General features: G+C 35.7%; 1 protein-coding gene across 7 annotated transcripts in view; it reads right to left on the bottom strand.

The window, feature by feature from the left end:
- ARHGAP28 (Rho GTPase activating protein 28) overlaps window positions 1–16549 on the bottom strand; it is a 240942-nt gene that overhangs the window by 19408 nt on the left and 204985 nt on the right. For all 7 annotated transcript variants that reach the window (XM_066352930.1, XM_066352932.1, XM_066352933.1 and 4 more), the window contains 4 exons: window positions 15226–15388; window positions 9089–9171; window positions 6592–6789; window positions 5714–5827 (listed from right to left, as the gene is read on the bottom strand). In XM_066352930.1, the coding sequence (XP_066209027.1) occupies window positions 5714–5827; window positions 6592–6789; window positions 9089–9171; window positions 15226–15388 (558 nt within the window). The remainder of the gene's footprint in view (window positions 1–5713; window positions 5828–6591; window positions 6790–9088; window positions 9172–15225; window positions 15389–16549) is intronic.

The raw sequence follows: 16549 nt of genomic DNA, 5'->3' as shown, positions 1-16549 counted from the left end.
TCTGTTATCATAATACAGTATATTTATGTCCTTTTCCTGTTTCTGTGGCTTAGTTGTGTTTTTTTATGTTCTACATTATGATTTTAAAACTGTGTTAGGATAGGTAAATGACTTAGGTTAGGGTGTGTTTTGACTTACATCAAAATTTGGGTTACATCATTGTTGGAGGAACAGAACTGTGTCATAACCCGAGGACCCCCTGTAGGTGAAAAGTACTTTTATACAATGAAAGTTAAGGTGATATTAATATAAATTAGATTTTTACAAATGTAGATGTTACTTGCAATCCCTAGGACAACCACAAGGGAAGTAATTCAAACATATATAGTAAAAGGAACAATAGAAGAATTAAGACAGTACATTTAAAAATACCTATTCTACACAAATGAAGCCAGTAATAGAGGAATTGGGGAACAAACCATGTAAGACATAGCAAAAAAAGGAAAAAGAATTGGAGAGAGAAATAGGTTTACAATAGTGGAACACTTCAACACTTCACTTTTATTAATGGAGAAATAAATTAGGTAGAAGATCAGAAAGAAAATAGAAGACTTGAACAAGATTATAAATCAAATATAGCTAATAGACATCTTTCAAATACTTTATCCAACATTAGTAGAATCTACTTTTCTTAACTAAACACAAAACATTGTCTAAGATAAACAATATGCTAGACCACAAAACAAGTCTCAATAAAATTTAAAATACCGAAATAATACAAAGTATGTTCTCCAACCATAATGGGATAAAATTAGAAATCATTAACATAAGAAAATTTTGAAATATAGAAATATGTGGAAATGGAACAATAAAAAAAACTAATGGATAAAAAAGGAAATTAGAAAACACCTCAAAATAAAAACAAATAAAATCAACATAACAAAACTTACGGGACAGAATACTTATAGATAAAAAATTAAAAACTAAAGTCAAAACAAGCATAAGTAAGGAAATAACAAAAGTTAGAGTTTTAATAAATACTAGAAACTAGAGATTATTAATAAAATGAAAGTTGGTTCTTCAAAAAGATCAACAAAATTGACAAATCTTTTTATAGCTGACCAAGAAAAAAGAGTAAAAATTTAAATTATTAATCTGGAATATAATTACAGACATTACTAACAAGATTATCAAATTTACAGAAATAAAAAGGAATATAAGAGAATACTATGAGCAATTTGTATGCCAACAAGTAAAATAACCTAGATGAAATAGACAAAACCATAAAAACACAATCAATACTGACTCAAGAAGAAATAGAAAATGTGAATAGAGCCATAACAAGTAAAGAGATGTAGTCAGTAATAAAAAATATTCCTACATATAAAACTCTAGGACCAGATAGTTGCACTAGTGAATTCTACCACACATTTAAAAAATTAACATTAATCATTCTTAAACTCTTCCAAAAAAATAGAAGAAACACTTCTGAATTCGTTCTATAAAGCCAGTATTATCCTATTACCAAAACAGACAAAGACATGAAAACTACAGACTAATATCCCTTATGAGTTTTAATGTAAAAATACTCAACAAAATACTAGCAACATGTGACGAAGCATATTATAAAGGATTATGCACCTCAGCCAACTAGGATTTTTTCCCAAGAATGTAGGGTTAGTTTAACATATAAAAACCAATCGATGTAATATACTTTTTAACAGAATGAAGAAACCAATTATCATCTCAATATATGGAGGAAGAGCATTTCACATAATTTAACATCATTTCAGGATAATAAAACACCCTAGAAACTAAGAATAAAAGGGAGTTTCTCAAATTACAAAGGGCATCTGAAAAACTCACATATAATATTACACTTAATGGTGAAAGACTGAAGATTTTTCCCTTAAAATCAGGAACGAGATATTGATCTTTACTCCTGCCTTCTTAATATTTTACTGAAAGTTCTAGCCAGGGTAATTTAGCAAGATTAAGAAATAAAGACACTCAGATGAAAAAGAAGAAGAAAAACTATCTCTATTCACAGAAAACATGACCTTATATATAGAAAATCTTACATAATCTATACAAACAAAACAATTTTTAGAACTAATAAATGAATTCAGCAAAACTGCAGGATACAGTATCAATATATAAAATTCAGTTGTATCCCCGTACACTAACATAGCATCCAAAGAATAATTAAGAAAACAACTTCATTTACAATAGTATCAAAAAATAGTGTGTGATCAAGGAAGTGTAAGACTTACACTCTAAAAACTATAAAATACTTAAAAAATTATAGAAAACCTAAACAAATGGAAAGATACTCATTTTCATGAACTGGAAAACTTATTATTAGGATGGCAGTACTTCCAAATTAATCTACATATTCAATTGAATTCCTATCAAAATTCTAAGTACCTTTTTTCAGAAATGGAAAAGTTAATCCTAAAAGTCATATGAAAATGCATGGAATCCAAAATAATGAAAAGGTTAGAGTACTCATATTTTTCAATTTCAAAACTTAAAACAAAGGTACAGTAATCAAAACAGTGTGGTACCAGCATAAGAATAAACACATAGACCATTCATTGGAATAGGATTAAAATTGTAAAAATGAACATATATCTATTACCAATTCATTTTCAACAAGAGCATCACTGGATAAGGAATAGTCTTTTCAACAAATGGTGCTTAAATAACTTGGTAGCCTATGTAAAAGAATAAACTTACACCCCTACCTCCTAAAATATACTAAAAATAACTCAAAGTTAAACAAAGACATAAACATAAAAACTAAACCTATATAATTGTTAGAAGAAAACATAGGGTTAAGTCTTCATGAACTTGGATTTGACAAAGGATTTTTAAGTATGACAATAAAACATGAGCAACAAAATAAATAGATAAATTATACTTCATCCAAATTAAAAACCTTTGTTCAGGCCCTGGCCACTGGGTCAGTGGATAGAGCTGGCATGCTGAAATTGTGTGTTCAATCCCCAGTCAGGGCCCATATGAGAAGCAACCAACAAGTGAGTGCATAACTAAAATGGAACAACTAAGTGGAACAAAATGATGCTTCTTTCTCTTTCTCTCTCTCTCTCTCTCTTTTAAATCAATGGAAAAATTAAAAAACAAAACAAAAGAAAACCCTTGTTCATGAAAGGAGATGATAATAAAATTGGAATGACAACCCATAGAATGGAAAACCATATTTTCAACTGAGAACGCACTCATATCTAGAATATATGAAGAACTTTTACAACATTAAAAAAAGGCAAATAATCCAAACAAAATTGGAAAAGGATCTGGGTAGACATTTCTGCAAGGAAGATACACAAATGACCAATAAGTACATGAAAAGATGTTTAACATCGTAAGTCGTCAGGGAAATACAAATCAAAACCACAATGAGATGCTATTGCTTACCCACTAGGTGGCTAGAATAACAAAATTCTGATAAGTGATGGTGAGGATATGGAGAATCCTCATATAGTCATGGTGGAAATGGAATATTTGGCAGTCACCTTGGAATATAGTGACAGTTCATCAGATGAATAAACATAGAGTTGCTATATGACCCAGCATATACCCCAGAAAGTTGAAAACATATATCCACACAAAAACTCATAAATGAATGTTTTAAGTAGCATTGTTTATAGTAGTTAAGTGGAATAACCAACCAAAATGTCCACCAGTGGCTAAACAATTAAACAACATGTTGTAGTATGTGATATAATGGAATATTATTCAGCCATAAAAAGAAAGAAGTACTGATACATACTATAAATTGGATGAATCATAAAAATATAACACTAAGTGAAATAAGTCATCCTCAAAAAACCATATCTTATATGATTTTCATTCATTGAAAGTCCAGAATAGGGAACTTTCTAAAGATAGAAAGATTAGTTATTGTTTAGGACTGATGGGTGAAAATGGGGTGGATGGGGTTTGGGGAATCATAGCCAAAGGGCACCTTTTTCTCTGAGGTGATGAAATATTCTAGAATTGATTGTGTTACTGGTTGCGCAAATTTGTGAATAAACTAAAGCCCACTGAATTGTACACTTTTTTTTATTTTTTTTTGTGAGATAGAAGGAGAGAGACAGAGATAGGAACAGAGAGATGAGAAACATGAACTGGTAATTGAGTCACTTTATAGTTGTTCATTGATTGCTTCTCATATGTGCCTTGACTAGGAGGCTCCAGCCAAGCCAGTGACCTTGGCCTTTAAGCCAGTGACCTTTGGGCTCAAGTCAGAGACCATGGGAACATGTTCTTAAGTTCAAGCTGGTGACCCTGTGCTCAAGCTGGTGAGCCTGCGCTCAAGCCAGAGGAGCTCACGCTCAAGCCATAGACCATGGGGTTTGGTGTTCTATCCAGTGCACCACCACCAGTCAGGCTGACTGTACACCTTAAATGAATAAACTGTATATGTGGATTAAATCTCAATCAAATTTAAAAGAAAGAAATGAAGTAATAATACATGCTCAATATTCTGGATCTTGAAATCATTATGCTAACTGAAAGATGTCAGACATAAAGACCACATAGTGTATGATTCCATTCTATGAAATGTCCAGAATAGGTAAATTCAGAGACAAAAAGTAGATTAATGGTTTTAAGGGGCTGTGAGGAGGGGGTACTGAGAAATGAGTGCTTAATTGGCGTGGGGTTTATTTTTAGGATGATGAAAATAGTATGGAATTAGATAGCAGTGATAGTGGCATGGTATTGTGAATATACCAAACCAATGAATTTTAAAATAGTTAAAATAGTAAATTTTTCTCAAAACAAAACTTTTTTTTTATAGAAATGTATGATTCTAGTTGATCTTATGTTACATTGCCTATAATCAATAAGGGAATAAGCCATTCACCACGATTGTGATCAATCACTAGCAGAACTTCCGTCACCACCTGGCATCCACCACTCTTTTCCCTGGGTGAGCTGTCCCTTCCTTTCTCCCTTCAAAATGCTATCCATCCTTCAACGTGCCGCTCAAATGCCACTTCCTCCAGGAAGCTGTTGACAATTTCCCACATGGAGCACATGTCTTTTCCTCTGCATGATCCTAGTACATTGTGTGCACAGCTGATCAGGTACTTGATGCATATTCATAGCTCTTGCACATACTTGTCTGCACCATTAGGGGTAAATTTCTTTAAGGGCAAAGTAAGTTTCATAACTCTCTCCATCCTCCTCAAGGTCAAATGCTAGGCTTGAAACTCATAATTATCTTCAAATTAAATTAAAACAATAAAGGTAATTCTTCTAAACCTGTTTCCATTATGCACGGCCACACAAACAACTGGGCTAATGCAAATATTCTTCAGAATGCAATGAATTTATACAAACAAAAAAAATTTTAAGAAAAAGATATTCTTTCAGTATCCAATCACTAAAGAAATTTCTCTACTTATTATATAAACTGAATGCTGAAATCTTAAATCTAGTTCATAGGGACTAAAACTCAAATTTCAGCTTTTGTGAGAACCATTTATCCTGAAGTACTTAACCGAATAAAATAGTAAATAATCTTCCCAATAGAGATATTTCAAGAACTTCCATCAAAATGCACAACAAAATAAAAAGTCTACTCTGCCACTGACACAATTTCCATAATGTTTAAAGTCACAAGACTGATATTTTGTGAGAATAGGAAAATTGTGGTTCTAAATTATAAACTACTTTGTGCCTCACTCTGAGAAATAAAAACTTGGGTAGTAACAATGTTTGTATCCTTATTTATTGTTATTACCTCTCGTTCTATGGTCTTCCTCCTTAGCAACTTTCTGACACTTGGGAGCTGCTTCTTTAACAACATGGTAGCTTCATTCATTCTTCTGACTTGAGTGATTAAAAAAGATGGAACCTGGAGAAGAAAAATAGCTTGAGCCCTGACAGGTTGTCTCAGTGGTAGAGCGTAGGCCTGGCATGTGGATGTCCCAGGTTCAATTCCCAGTCAGGGTACACAGAAGAAGCACCCATCTACTTCTCTACACCTCCCCTTCTCTCTCTCTCTTTTCGCCTCCTGCAGCCATGGCTCGATTGGTCCAAGCACATTGGCCCTGGGTGCTGAGGATGGCTCCATTGAACCTCCACCTCAGGTGCTAAAAATAGCTCTGTTGTGAGCATGGCTCCAAATGGGCAGAGCATCAGCCCCAGACAGGGGTTGCCGGGTGGATCCCGGTTGAGGCACGTGCAGGAGTCTGTCTTTCTATTTTCCCTCCTCTCACTTGGAAAAAAAGAAAAAAGAAAAAGAAAAATAGCTTGACCAGGAGGAAAACACTTGAATTACTGAACACAGAACACTGTGTTAGTTGAAAACAGTGAACACAGAATCCCCAGTAGATTTTGTCTCCAGTTAAGATAACTCCTGGCCACTCAATATCCTGGAACTGTGGCATTTGTCTTTGTAAAAATTAGAAAAAAACTATTAGTATTCTTATTTAAGAGAGCGAACATGTTCAGAAGCAGCCCTTAAAGAATGTATAAAGATGCCCCGGGCAATCTGGGGTTATAGCCTCCTACTTCTGCCTTGTGACAAAGGACATTGCTGGCTCATGGAGCCTTTACATTCCCAGGGGGCTGGAAGATTTCAAAGGAGGATGTCACAATCATCACAATGTTACTCACCTTCCACAAAATTTTCTGGTACTTGAGCATTAGGCGGATGATGTGAGTTGCTGTGTTTGCTAACCGTAATTCTTCATAATCAAAATGTTTGCTTCTACTGAAGAAAAGGTTTGGTGCCATAACAGTAGAAATGTTCCATATACTCATTCGGTTTTTTGATTCGTTGGCAATCACTTTATTGAAGAATGTCATGAGGGCCTAAAAAGATACAGCATTGTGTCACACTACCTTAAATAATGAAAAGGCACCTCTGAATACTGTCATTTATTTCTACACCCATTTACTATGCCTCTGGAAAACTGTCAGAATATTGTCAGAAGTATAGAATGGTTTCATGTCATGTTCCCCTTCACTTGCTTAAAAGTGCTAATGAGAAATGTGAACATTTTTTTGAGTCTCTATAAATAATAGTTTGCATTTTCTTATTTTCTTTTATCCTAAAAAAGTTTGACAAATATTAAATTTAAAAGGTAAACAAGGAAGAGAAAACACTGCACCTAAAAAAAAAGCATGTAATGCAATTTTGTCATGAAGAACAGTAATCCTAAAAAACACCCTCAATTTAAAGTATTGTTATTAAAGATTATTTACTATTTCCTTGGGAAAGGAAAATCCATTTAAAAAGTGATTATTTCATTTCTTAGCCCAAATGTAAACATAATTTAAAGTTTAAAATATTTTACTTTTGGGTTATCATTTTTTTATTATTTTTCATTTTGGAATCTTCCATAATCCAAAGGAAAATGCTTACATGTAGCTGTTTTTAATATTTTAAAAGATTTGAGAAAGCTTAATAAAAGTTTGGCAGAGCCACCAAAGTACCTGAAATTAATTCACTAAGAGGATTGAAATCCTAAAAGGAGATGATCTTTAGTTTTCCAAATTTGAATTCTGCTATAATATTTATTTGTAATGAGAAAATGGACAGCACATAACAGTAATAATAGTTAACATTTATTGAGGGTTTATTGTGAGCCAGTCAACAATTACATATACTGATTTTATCATCGTTCCAAATCCCGTGAGATAGGTATTATTACTAGTACTGTTTACAGGTGAGTGAACTAAGGTAGAGGAGGACTGATAGCTTTGTCAAGCATCAGTTCATTAAGTGGCAAAGCCAGAATCTGAACTGAAGAAATCAGATTCTTGAGCCAGAGCTCTTGATCTGTACACCACACCAACTGTAATCTTAATTCCAGTCATAATTTTGTGTGGGTAGGGGAGAAGGGGAGAGAGGGAAAGAGAGGGAGGGAGAGGGAGGGGTGGAGAGAGAGAGAGAGAGAGAGATTGATTTTTCATAAGTTACATAATGTTTTTTTTTAAATCTTCTGATAGAAATGCATTAAATTTTTTGATTGCTGCATTAGTTATATGAAAGAGTGGATGACATTCTGACCCAGATATCTGATACCAGATGTGGTTTTTTTTTTAATAAAAGATCATTGTTTAGACAAAGCCAATAACAAACCAATAAATTTTCAGCTTTTGAAAAATTACCAAATAGTATTAGAGAAAGATCCTTATGCCTTGTCTAACTCCTAACTTGGGTGGAGGCTATAATATGATTGACATACATTATAATTAACATAGATGTTTCTACTATGTAGGAGGAAATGTCATCACCATATTAAAATATCTGATCAGAGGTAGCATTAAGAATTGTTTTTTGTTTTTAGTACCATATTTACTAGCCTCAAAATTACTGGCTCTTTTAAATTCATTCTTACCTCATTTCAAAGATTCTGAACACCTATTATATTTATAACAAATTCCTATTGTATACAGAATCACTATCAAGATACCAAGAGAAACTTCAGTTCAGCAAAGAAATGAATTAGAAATAAAGGGAGGGATGGTTGTGATAAAAAGAATCATGGATCAGGATTCTATCAAATATTCTATTATATGTTAATGGAAAAGTCACTTTCCTGAACTTAATTTTCCTAGTCTGTAAAATGACAAATTTTATTGGGTAATTTTTAAAATTGTAGAATACTTTGAATTAAATTGAATTTATAAATTGTAAGGCATGAACATTTTAGAAATTTTATTTATATCAGTGATTTCAAATTTTCTCCCCAAGGACACTCATTAGATCTTCTGCCACTAGACTGAAGTGGGCAGCTGGGGACCACCCACTACAGAGTTTTATGTTTTACAACTTACATTTGTTCTCATTTGCTTCTGACATTATTCTATTTAAGCCTTCCGTCTTTGCTTTTTCTAGTCCTAACTCTGTTGTAGGGTCTGGCACGTGGCAGGCACTAAATATCTCTCAACAGAGTGAATGAATGAAACTGAAATGCTCAATGATGTCTCCAGGCTTTACATTCTTTCTTGTCCTCCTCAGAACAGTGATGGGAATACGGAAGGGAAACAGGCTTGCAGAATGCTTGGCTTAGTAACTTGTCATCTTGTTTTTCACGTTTCCTCCTGAGTCATTTCCTCTAAACAGTAAGAGTCCACAGCAAACCACAAGGTCAATACAACATACCTGGGCTGTGTCCCGGTTGGCATCAGGCAGTGCCATGACCATGAGGTGTAAGGCTTGAAACTGCACTTTGATGTGAGGCCCTCCTAACAAGAAAACAGAAATAACCACATATTTGGAAACTGCTGATGTGTTCTGACAGCATTTCTTGCTAACATCTGGCGGCGCAGGAGGGCTCCTGACAGCTCTCGGTGATAAGGACTCAGTTTTGTGCCCAACAATGTAAATCTGTTTGCTTGGACAGTCTATTACCTCCCCTGCCACATCTCGTGATGCCACTAGAGGCAGGTGGCCAACCAGATCCTCAAGATAATTCTGGGTTTGTACAATATTTCACTTTTCAAAGTATTTTGACATATCTTGCTTTATTTTATGCTATAAACAGAAGGCTTGAAGGTCAATTTAAGAGAAAATAAATTCTGCTTTCACATAAAGAAGCCACAAAATATAATTATTAGGAGCACAAGTTCTCTAACCAGATGTAAATCCTGTATGTACTACTTAGTCACTGAGTGACCTTGGGCAGGCTTTTTAACACCACATTGCTTCTGTTCTATCATTTGCAGAATGGAAGTAATTATTATATATATCTATCTCACCTGGCTGTTATAAAAATATAATCACTTAAAACTCAAAATGGACTAAAGACTTGTATGTAATACCTGGATCCATAAAACTCCTGGAAGAAAACATGGCAGTAAAGTCCTTGGCTTAGATCTTGGTACTAAATTTTTGATTCTGACACCAAAAGCAAAAGCAAAAAAAAAAAAAGAAAAATTAACAAGAAGGACTACATCAGTCCGAAAGGCGTCTGCACAGGAAAAGATACCACCAACAAATAAAAAGGTAACCTATTAAATGCGAGAAATATTTGCAAATCATATATCTGCTAAAGAGCTAACATCTAAAACATATAACGAATTCAATTAACTCAATACCAAAAAACCCCGAAAAAACAACAACAAAAACCAATCTAACTTTAAAAATGGAAAGAATCGATATCTGAACAGCCTTTTCCAAAGAAGACATACTGGTGGCCAACAGGGACGTGAAAAGATGCTCACTATCATTAATCACCAGGGAAATACAAATCAAATTCACAATGAGATACTTCCTCACATCTGTTAGAATAGCTTTTATCAAAAAGACATAACAGCCTGACCAGGCGGTGGCGCAGTGGATAGAGAGTCGGACTGGGATGCAGAGGACCCAGGTTCGAGACCCCGAGGTTGCCCGCATGAGTGCGAGCTCAATTTGGTTTGACCAAAAGCTCATCAGCTTGAACCCAAGGTCACTGGGTCGAGCAAGGGGTTACTCGGTCTGCTGAAGGCCCGCGTTCAAGGCACATATGAGAAGGCAATCAATGAACAACTAAGGTGTCGCAACGCGCAACAAAAAACTAATGATTGATGCTTCTCATCTCTCCGTTCCTGTCTGTCTATCCCTCTCTCTGACTCTGTCTCTAAAAATAAATAAATAAATAAATAAAGACATAACATGTTGGCAGGGATGTGGAGTAAAGGGGACTCTTATGCACTGTTGGTGGAAATGTAAATTGGTACAGATACTATAGAAAACAGTATGGAAGTGCATCAAAAAATTATAAATAAATTTATTATATGATCCAGAAATTCCACTTCTGGGTATCTATCCAAAGAACACAAAAGCACTAACTAGAAAAGACATTTACCCCAGTGTTCACTGCAGCATTATTTATAGTGCCTAAGATACAGAAAAATCCTAAGTGTTTATTTATGGATGAATGGAAAAAGAAAATGTGCCCCCCGTACAAATATAATTCACCCTTAAAAAAAAATGAAATCTTGCCGTTTGCAATAACATGGATGAACCTTGAGGGCATTATGCTAAGTGAAATAAGTCAGACAAAGAAAGACATTTGTCAGATCTCTAATCTGCGAAATCTAAAAAATACTCCTTCCAAAAAACAACTCCCCCTAAAACAAGTTTATAGATACAGAGGGCAGGTTTAAAAAAAAAAAAAATTACCAAAACCTAACCTACTTAAGGATTTGTGAGTTGGGCAATTATATAAAATCCATTTATAAATGCTCAAATTACCCTTGAAGTGGGGCTGTGAGTTATGTCCTACCTGTATAGTTTTCCCTGGATTGTGATAATTACAGAAATATTTGGCCACCAGTTAATTCTTTCAGGGGATATTGTTCACCAATAATTTTGGCAAGTGTGGACCAATCTGCCTTTGCCGTTGAGGGTGCTTTCGGCAGCACGTGCACTAACGTGCTGTACATTCTCTTGGGTGTTACTGAGCCAACGCCTTGGGATGTCCAAATCCATTGCCACATAAGAGACAGTATTGAGATATCTTTTCTTTTATGCAGAAATAGATAGATATATTTGACTTAGTACTTCTTATTCAAATACGGTTCATGAAGTCAGAGAGGAAACCTTTTAACACCAAGAATAACAAAATCAATAGAAGGTGTTTCTGTGCATAGTGGTTTATGGATGGAAGAACACCTTTAGCTTCAGAAATGCAGGCTTATTTCATAACTAAGATTTCCTTTTTATGTTGGACGGTCTTCAAAAACTCATTTGTTTCTTCTCCATGTGGCGGTGTCTCAGGTACTGGAAACTCCTTGTTTTCCTATCAAGTGCTTGGTGGTGCACAGGGTGAGATGACTGCAGCTCTCCCTCAGGAAGCCCCACAGCTCTTCCTAGAAATTTCTCTCTCCAGTGGTTCTGCCTAAGGTCATGCTGTCTTCTCAGGCGCAGTCTATACACAGAGATGGCCTGATTCAAAGTAATACTGCCCAACTTTCTCACTGTCATGGGAAAAATAATTCTGAATGGCCACCCCAGCTCAGAGTTCTCCATAGGGTTGCATGGGGTCTTGGCCAAGACCGCATCACTGCCCAGCCTTATCCTCTGTCCGATTCTGCTCCCTCTCCCTTCCCGTTCAGGAGTGTGGGACCCACGGTTACATCCTAATCCATGTGCTACACAAACGAATCTCATCCTTAGATGCTGCTTCCGGGGAACCTAACAAGGCTTCAGTCACGAGCAACTTTTTCTAAAGCATATTATTGGCAAAGATGATAACTTAAAACTTTAAATAAGGTAGCTTCTATAAACAGAGTGCCCCACATTAAATAAAAGTAAAGATTAAATGAGTTAGTATGTGTAGAATATTTACATCAGTACCTGCAAGTAGTTACCTCTATGTGTGTTTGCTCTCGTTATAACACACTCTAGATCTTAAATGGACATTTAGGGAAGGCGATCCCAGTTGGATCTCTGGAAATTGTCGACATTTTATTCCTTGGCAATGACAGAAGATGGCGCCAGAAGGTTGGCATTTATACTTGTGTTCTCAAAGCCTGCTCTTTCTCCATTTCAGGGGAGAGATTTAACAATTCCTATACCAGATAACCCACACCCACCTGTGCTGAAAGTGTTTATACACTACAGCATCAGATTTTGCCTTCTCTCTCTGTATTCTCCTCAAAATTGTCTCTTAGTAAAAAGTTCATGGCAGGAAACATGATATTCTAGAATCCCTGGAGCCTTCTCAATGAAGAAAAATCCATCTACTTAAATTCAGTGGATGAAAGAAAGGCCGTCAGCTGCTTACAAAGTGACTTAGCCAAGAACTGGAAACACTCCTTGTTACAGGACGTGGTGGGCATGCGAGCCAGGAGTAGGTGACTAATGTCAATAACCACAGAATGAAGGAACATTTGGAAGGAATATTTATAGGATCGTATCATATTGTCTCAGCACAATCTCATGTGGATTTCTAGAAATCTATGTCAAATTTGGAAACAAAAATGACACAGGTCCAGGGTGTTTTTGAAAGCAGCTAATGGATGTTGGTGTGAATTTGACTGAATCACAGGAACTGTCAGGAGCACGTCAACAAGTATTTAGAGACGACAGAGAGAGCATTATTTTAATGAATAAACCAGCAGGCTAAGGGCTGTCTATAATCTTCCAATGCAACCCAAGAAAACCTTTTAGTGGGGGGAGATAACAGATGCAGACGCAGACTCTGTGTTCCCATCAATTGCAGAGAAATTATAAAGTTCCTGTTAAGATTAAAAATCTAAACTGGGGCCTGACCAGGTGATGGCACAGTGGATAGAGCATGGGGCTGGGATGCGGAGGACCCCGGTTCGAGACCCCGAGGTCACCAGCTTGAGCATGGGCTCATCTGGTTTGAGGAAGGCTCACCAGCTGGAGCCCAAGGTCGCTGGCTTGAGCAAGGGGTTGTAGCTCAAGGGGTTGTTACTCGGTCTGTTGTAGCCCCCCAGTCAAAGCACATATGAGAAAATAATCAATGAACAAATAAGGTGCCGCAAGGAAGAATTGATGCTTCTCATCTCTCTCCCTTCCTGTTTGTCTGTCCCTTTCTCTGTCTCTGTCACCAAAAAGAAAAAAAATCTAAACTGGCAAATAAATCATTTTCATTTTATTTAGGAAACCTGGCCATACACTGTCTTGTGGTTCATAGTTTTAAACTTAAATCATTTATTGCAATCTAGTTAAATTTTTTTTTGTCTTGAGGTCATTAGTTCCCCAGAAAGTTATGAAAGCTTCATGAAACTACACTGCTCACAAAACTTAGGAGATATTTAAGAATGAATATAAAGCAATAAAATATCCCCTAATTTTTGTGAGCAGGACATCTAAGGTTTGACTGATGAGCTAGTAGTGTTTTTATTTTGTGGCCCAATTTTTGGGCCAAGTTTGAAAAGAAAAAGCAATTACACTAGTAGAAATGACTGTATATCCTCTAAACTCTGCTTCAGAGTATAAAAGGGGGACAGCTTAAACACCACCCTCAAATGTGTGCAGGTCTTCACTTCAGAAAATCTCGTTATAACTAGAGTTTACTCAAGGTGGCAAACTGGCTGTTTTCCCTGCTGGTAGCAGTCTTGAACTTTGGGCTTCCCGTGGGGTTGGCTGGTTTCAAATCAATTACTCCAATACAGTATTTTCTAAAGTCATCCAAAGAAATGTGGACTCCTCTGTGAACCTTTCAGGATATTTTCCATCTCTCCCTGAAATGAAACGTACTGACTGCAGTCAGAGAGGGAACAATTGAGCTGAGCTGCGGCCACCTCTCTCTTTGGAGGTGTGCCTCTCAATCTGTCTCCAGGCCTTTTCTGAACCTTATAGAATCACCCTTTTCTTAACAAGCTTGCGCAGTAGTCGGTCCTTGAATAGCATCCTCTCCTTCCACATTGTTTTGTTATACTGTTGAGATGCTCTAGGAACTTAACTCTTATTTATATCAGTTAACCGATGGTAAAATTGGTTTCCTTATAATCGTTTTTACTTAAAGAGGTGGAATCCATTAAAGACACAGAATATGCAGAAGTGAGGACTTACTCCATGTATTTAGGTCTGTGATCTCTGAATTGCTCAGGTTAGTAGTGAAAACCTCCATTATCTAGCTCCGTTCTACTTTTTTTAAAGTTCTCTCTTGTCGCACACTGCAAAATATTCAACCCTTAGGCTGAAACCATGACAAATTGTTCCCTCACTGCCAAATACAACACACACTTTCCATTACTATACTTTTATCAAACTATGCCATTTAAAGCCTAATCTATGTGACTCTATAATTTTCAGAAATACTATGTGATATAATTTTCAGAGACAAAGCACCTTCTGTGTAACATTTATTATGTGCTACATCATCAGTCCAGGACCTTGGATTTAAAGAAGAGAGAGATCTTATATTTTAAGGACTATTATGCATTAGGCACTATTCTAAATGTTTTCATTCAATAGCCACAATAACTCTGACACATAACTATTAACTGTCATTTATAGGCACAATAATGAAGCCCAGAAAGGGTCATTGCACGGCTAATAGATGGTTGAGCAGAAATTCAAATCTCAAGAACCTATTCTTTCTGCAAAACCCTTCTGCTTTTTAATGATTATAAGACCCTCTAAACTTTATCAGACTTAGATATATAAATATGTAAATAGATGACTGTTTACCATCAAACACAGTATTTCACCAAGCATTGCCAGAAAAGAGCAAATATATATTTCTGATCACGTTTTATTATGAATCTTTCTTCTACTCTGTGTCACTTTATTGATCTTAAAGCTTAGTCCATTCACACTTAACATCTTCCACCTACTTTCCATTAGAGTGATGAAGGCAGGTATATATTCCACAGGGAAGAGAGAGGTGGGTAATTCTCTGAAAAAGGCTTTCAACATCACTGCAGCTTCTCTATGGCACATTTTGTCCCATTTAAACTTGTCAGCATTAAACTTGGCATCGAGTTCTTCACGGTATTGCTGAAAATCAAGGAAAACAGTCAAAATATAATGAGCTTTTTTTTTTTTTACCACCTCAACCTTTCCATTTGAAAACTGTCATTATACAAACTATTAAAAAGCCAATATCTACTAAGCCTAATGTTTTTCAAAATGATTAAAGAATTGAAATAGTTATTTCTGAATTAATTTTTTACATGATTTCCTAAAATCTTTTTAGAACACTGTTTATCTTGAAATCATTTGCTAATTGTACACAAATATAAGAGTCCTTTACTCAGGTCACAGTTTCCTTTTTGTGGTTTTATCCCCACATGAGAATGCACTGTTAGATTTTGACAAAGCCTTTATTTCTCTATGACCATGAGCCCTTCTTTTTGTCACCCTGGTCATCTACTTTTAAATTAGATCATGAAATAACCCCAATAAAGAAACTCTGACCTCACTGAAACATGCAAACAATGACATCTTTATGGAGCAGTTATGGCAAAGTTTTATGCCAAGACATACACATGTCTTCCACATGTTTACATGCTTGTCCAATCCTTCATAAGGTTTGGAACACTGTGTAAATACTTTAAAAAATACTAAGCCTTCATAAATTCTACATTTTATATTATCAATCCATTTGATTATCAGTATCATCTATTCTCCATACTTCTTTTTCAAAGTCAAACTCACTTTCTACTGCTCTCTTGAACTACAGATTTTACTATTAATAACAGGTAATTATAGTCAGTTCCCTGATTGATTCTAACTGTTCCAAAAAGGATACTTAGATAACTTTTAAAAGCTTCAATTTCTTTTTTTAATGGAATTTATTGGGGTGACATATGAGTGAAATCTTATGGTATTTGTCTTTCTCTGACTGGCTTATTTCACTTAGCATAATAGTCTCCAGGTCCTCTCAATTTTTTAAAGACCCCTGTTTTATTCCCATGAGAAGCCTAATTCTTCCAGCCTTAAACATGCATAGCCAGTCAATTTTCACATCTGACTTTTTCCTTCCAAGAAGCAGCTCATTAACCACCTCAGAAATAAACATCCTCATGACTCCCTGAGCCTGCAAAACAAGGTGCTCTGGTAGGACAGGTCTTATGTAGAGAGACAGACAGACATGGTTTCAAGCCACCCTTTGATGACATCAAAAGGTTTTTCTTCTTGTCCTTGAGAAGCTGTCAA

The sequence above is a fragment of the Saccopteryx leptura genome, chromosome 11 (genome assembly GCF_036850995.1).
Source record: "Saccopteryx leptura isolate mSacLep1 chromosome 11, mSacLep1_pri_phased_curated, whole genome shotgun sequence".
Taxonomy (NCBI): Eukaryota; Metazoa; Chordata; class Mammalia; order Chiroptera; family Emballonuridae; genus Saccopteryx; species Saccopteryx leptura.
This window is presented reverse-complemented; position numbering and strand designations above follow the sequence as displayed.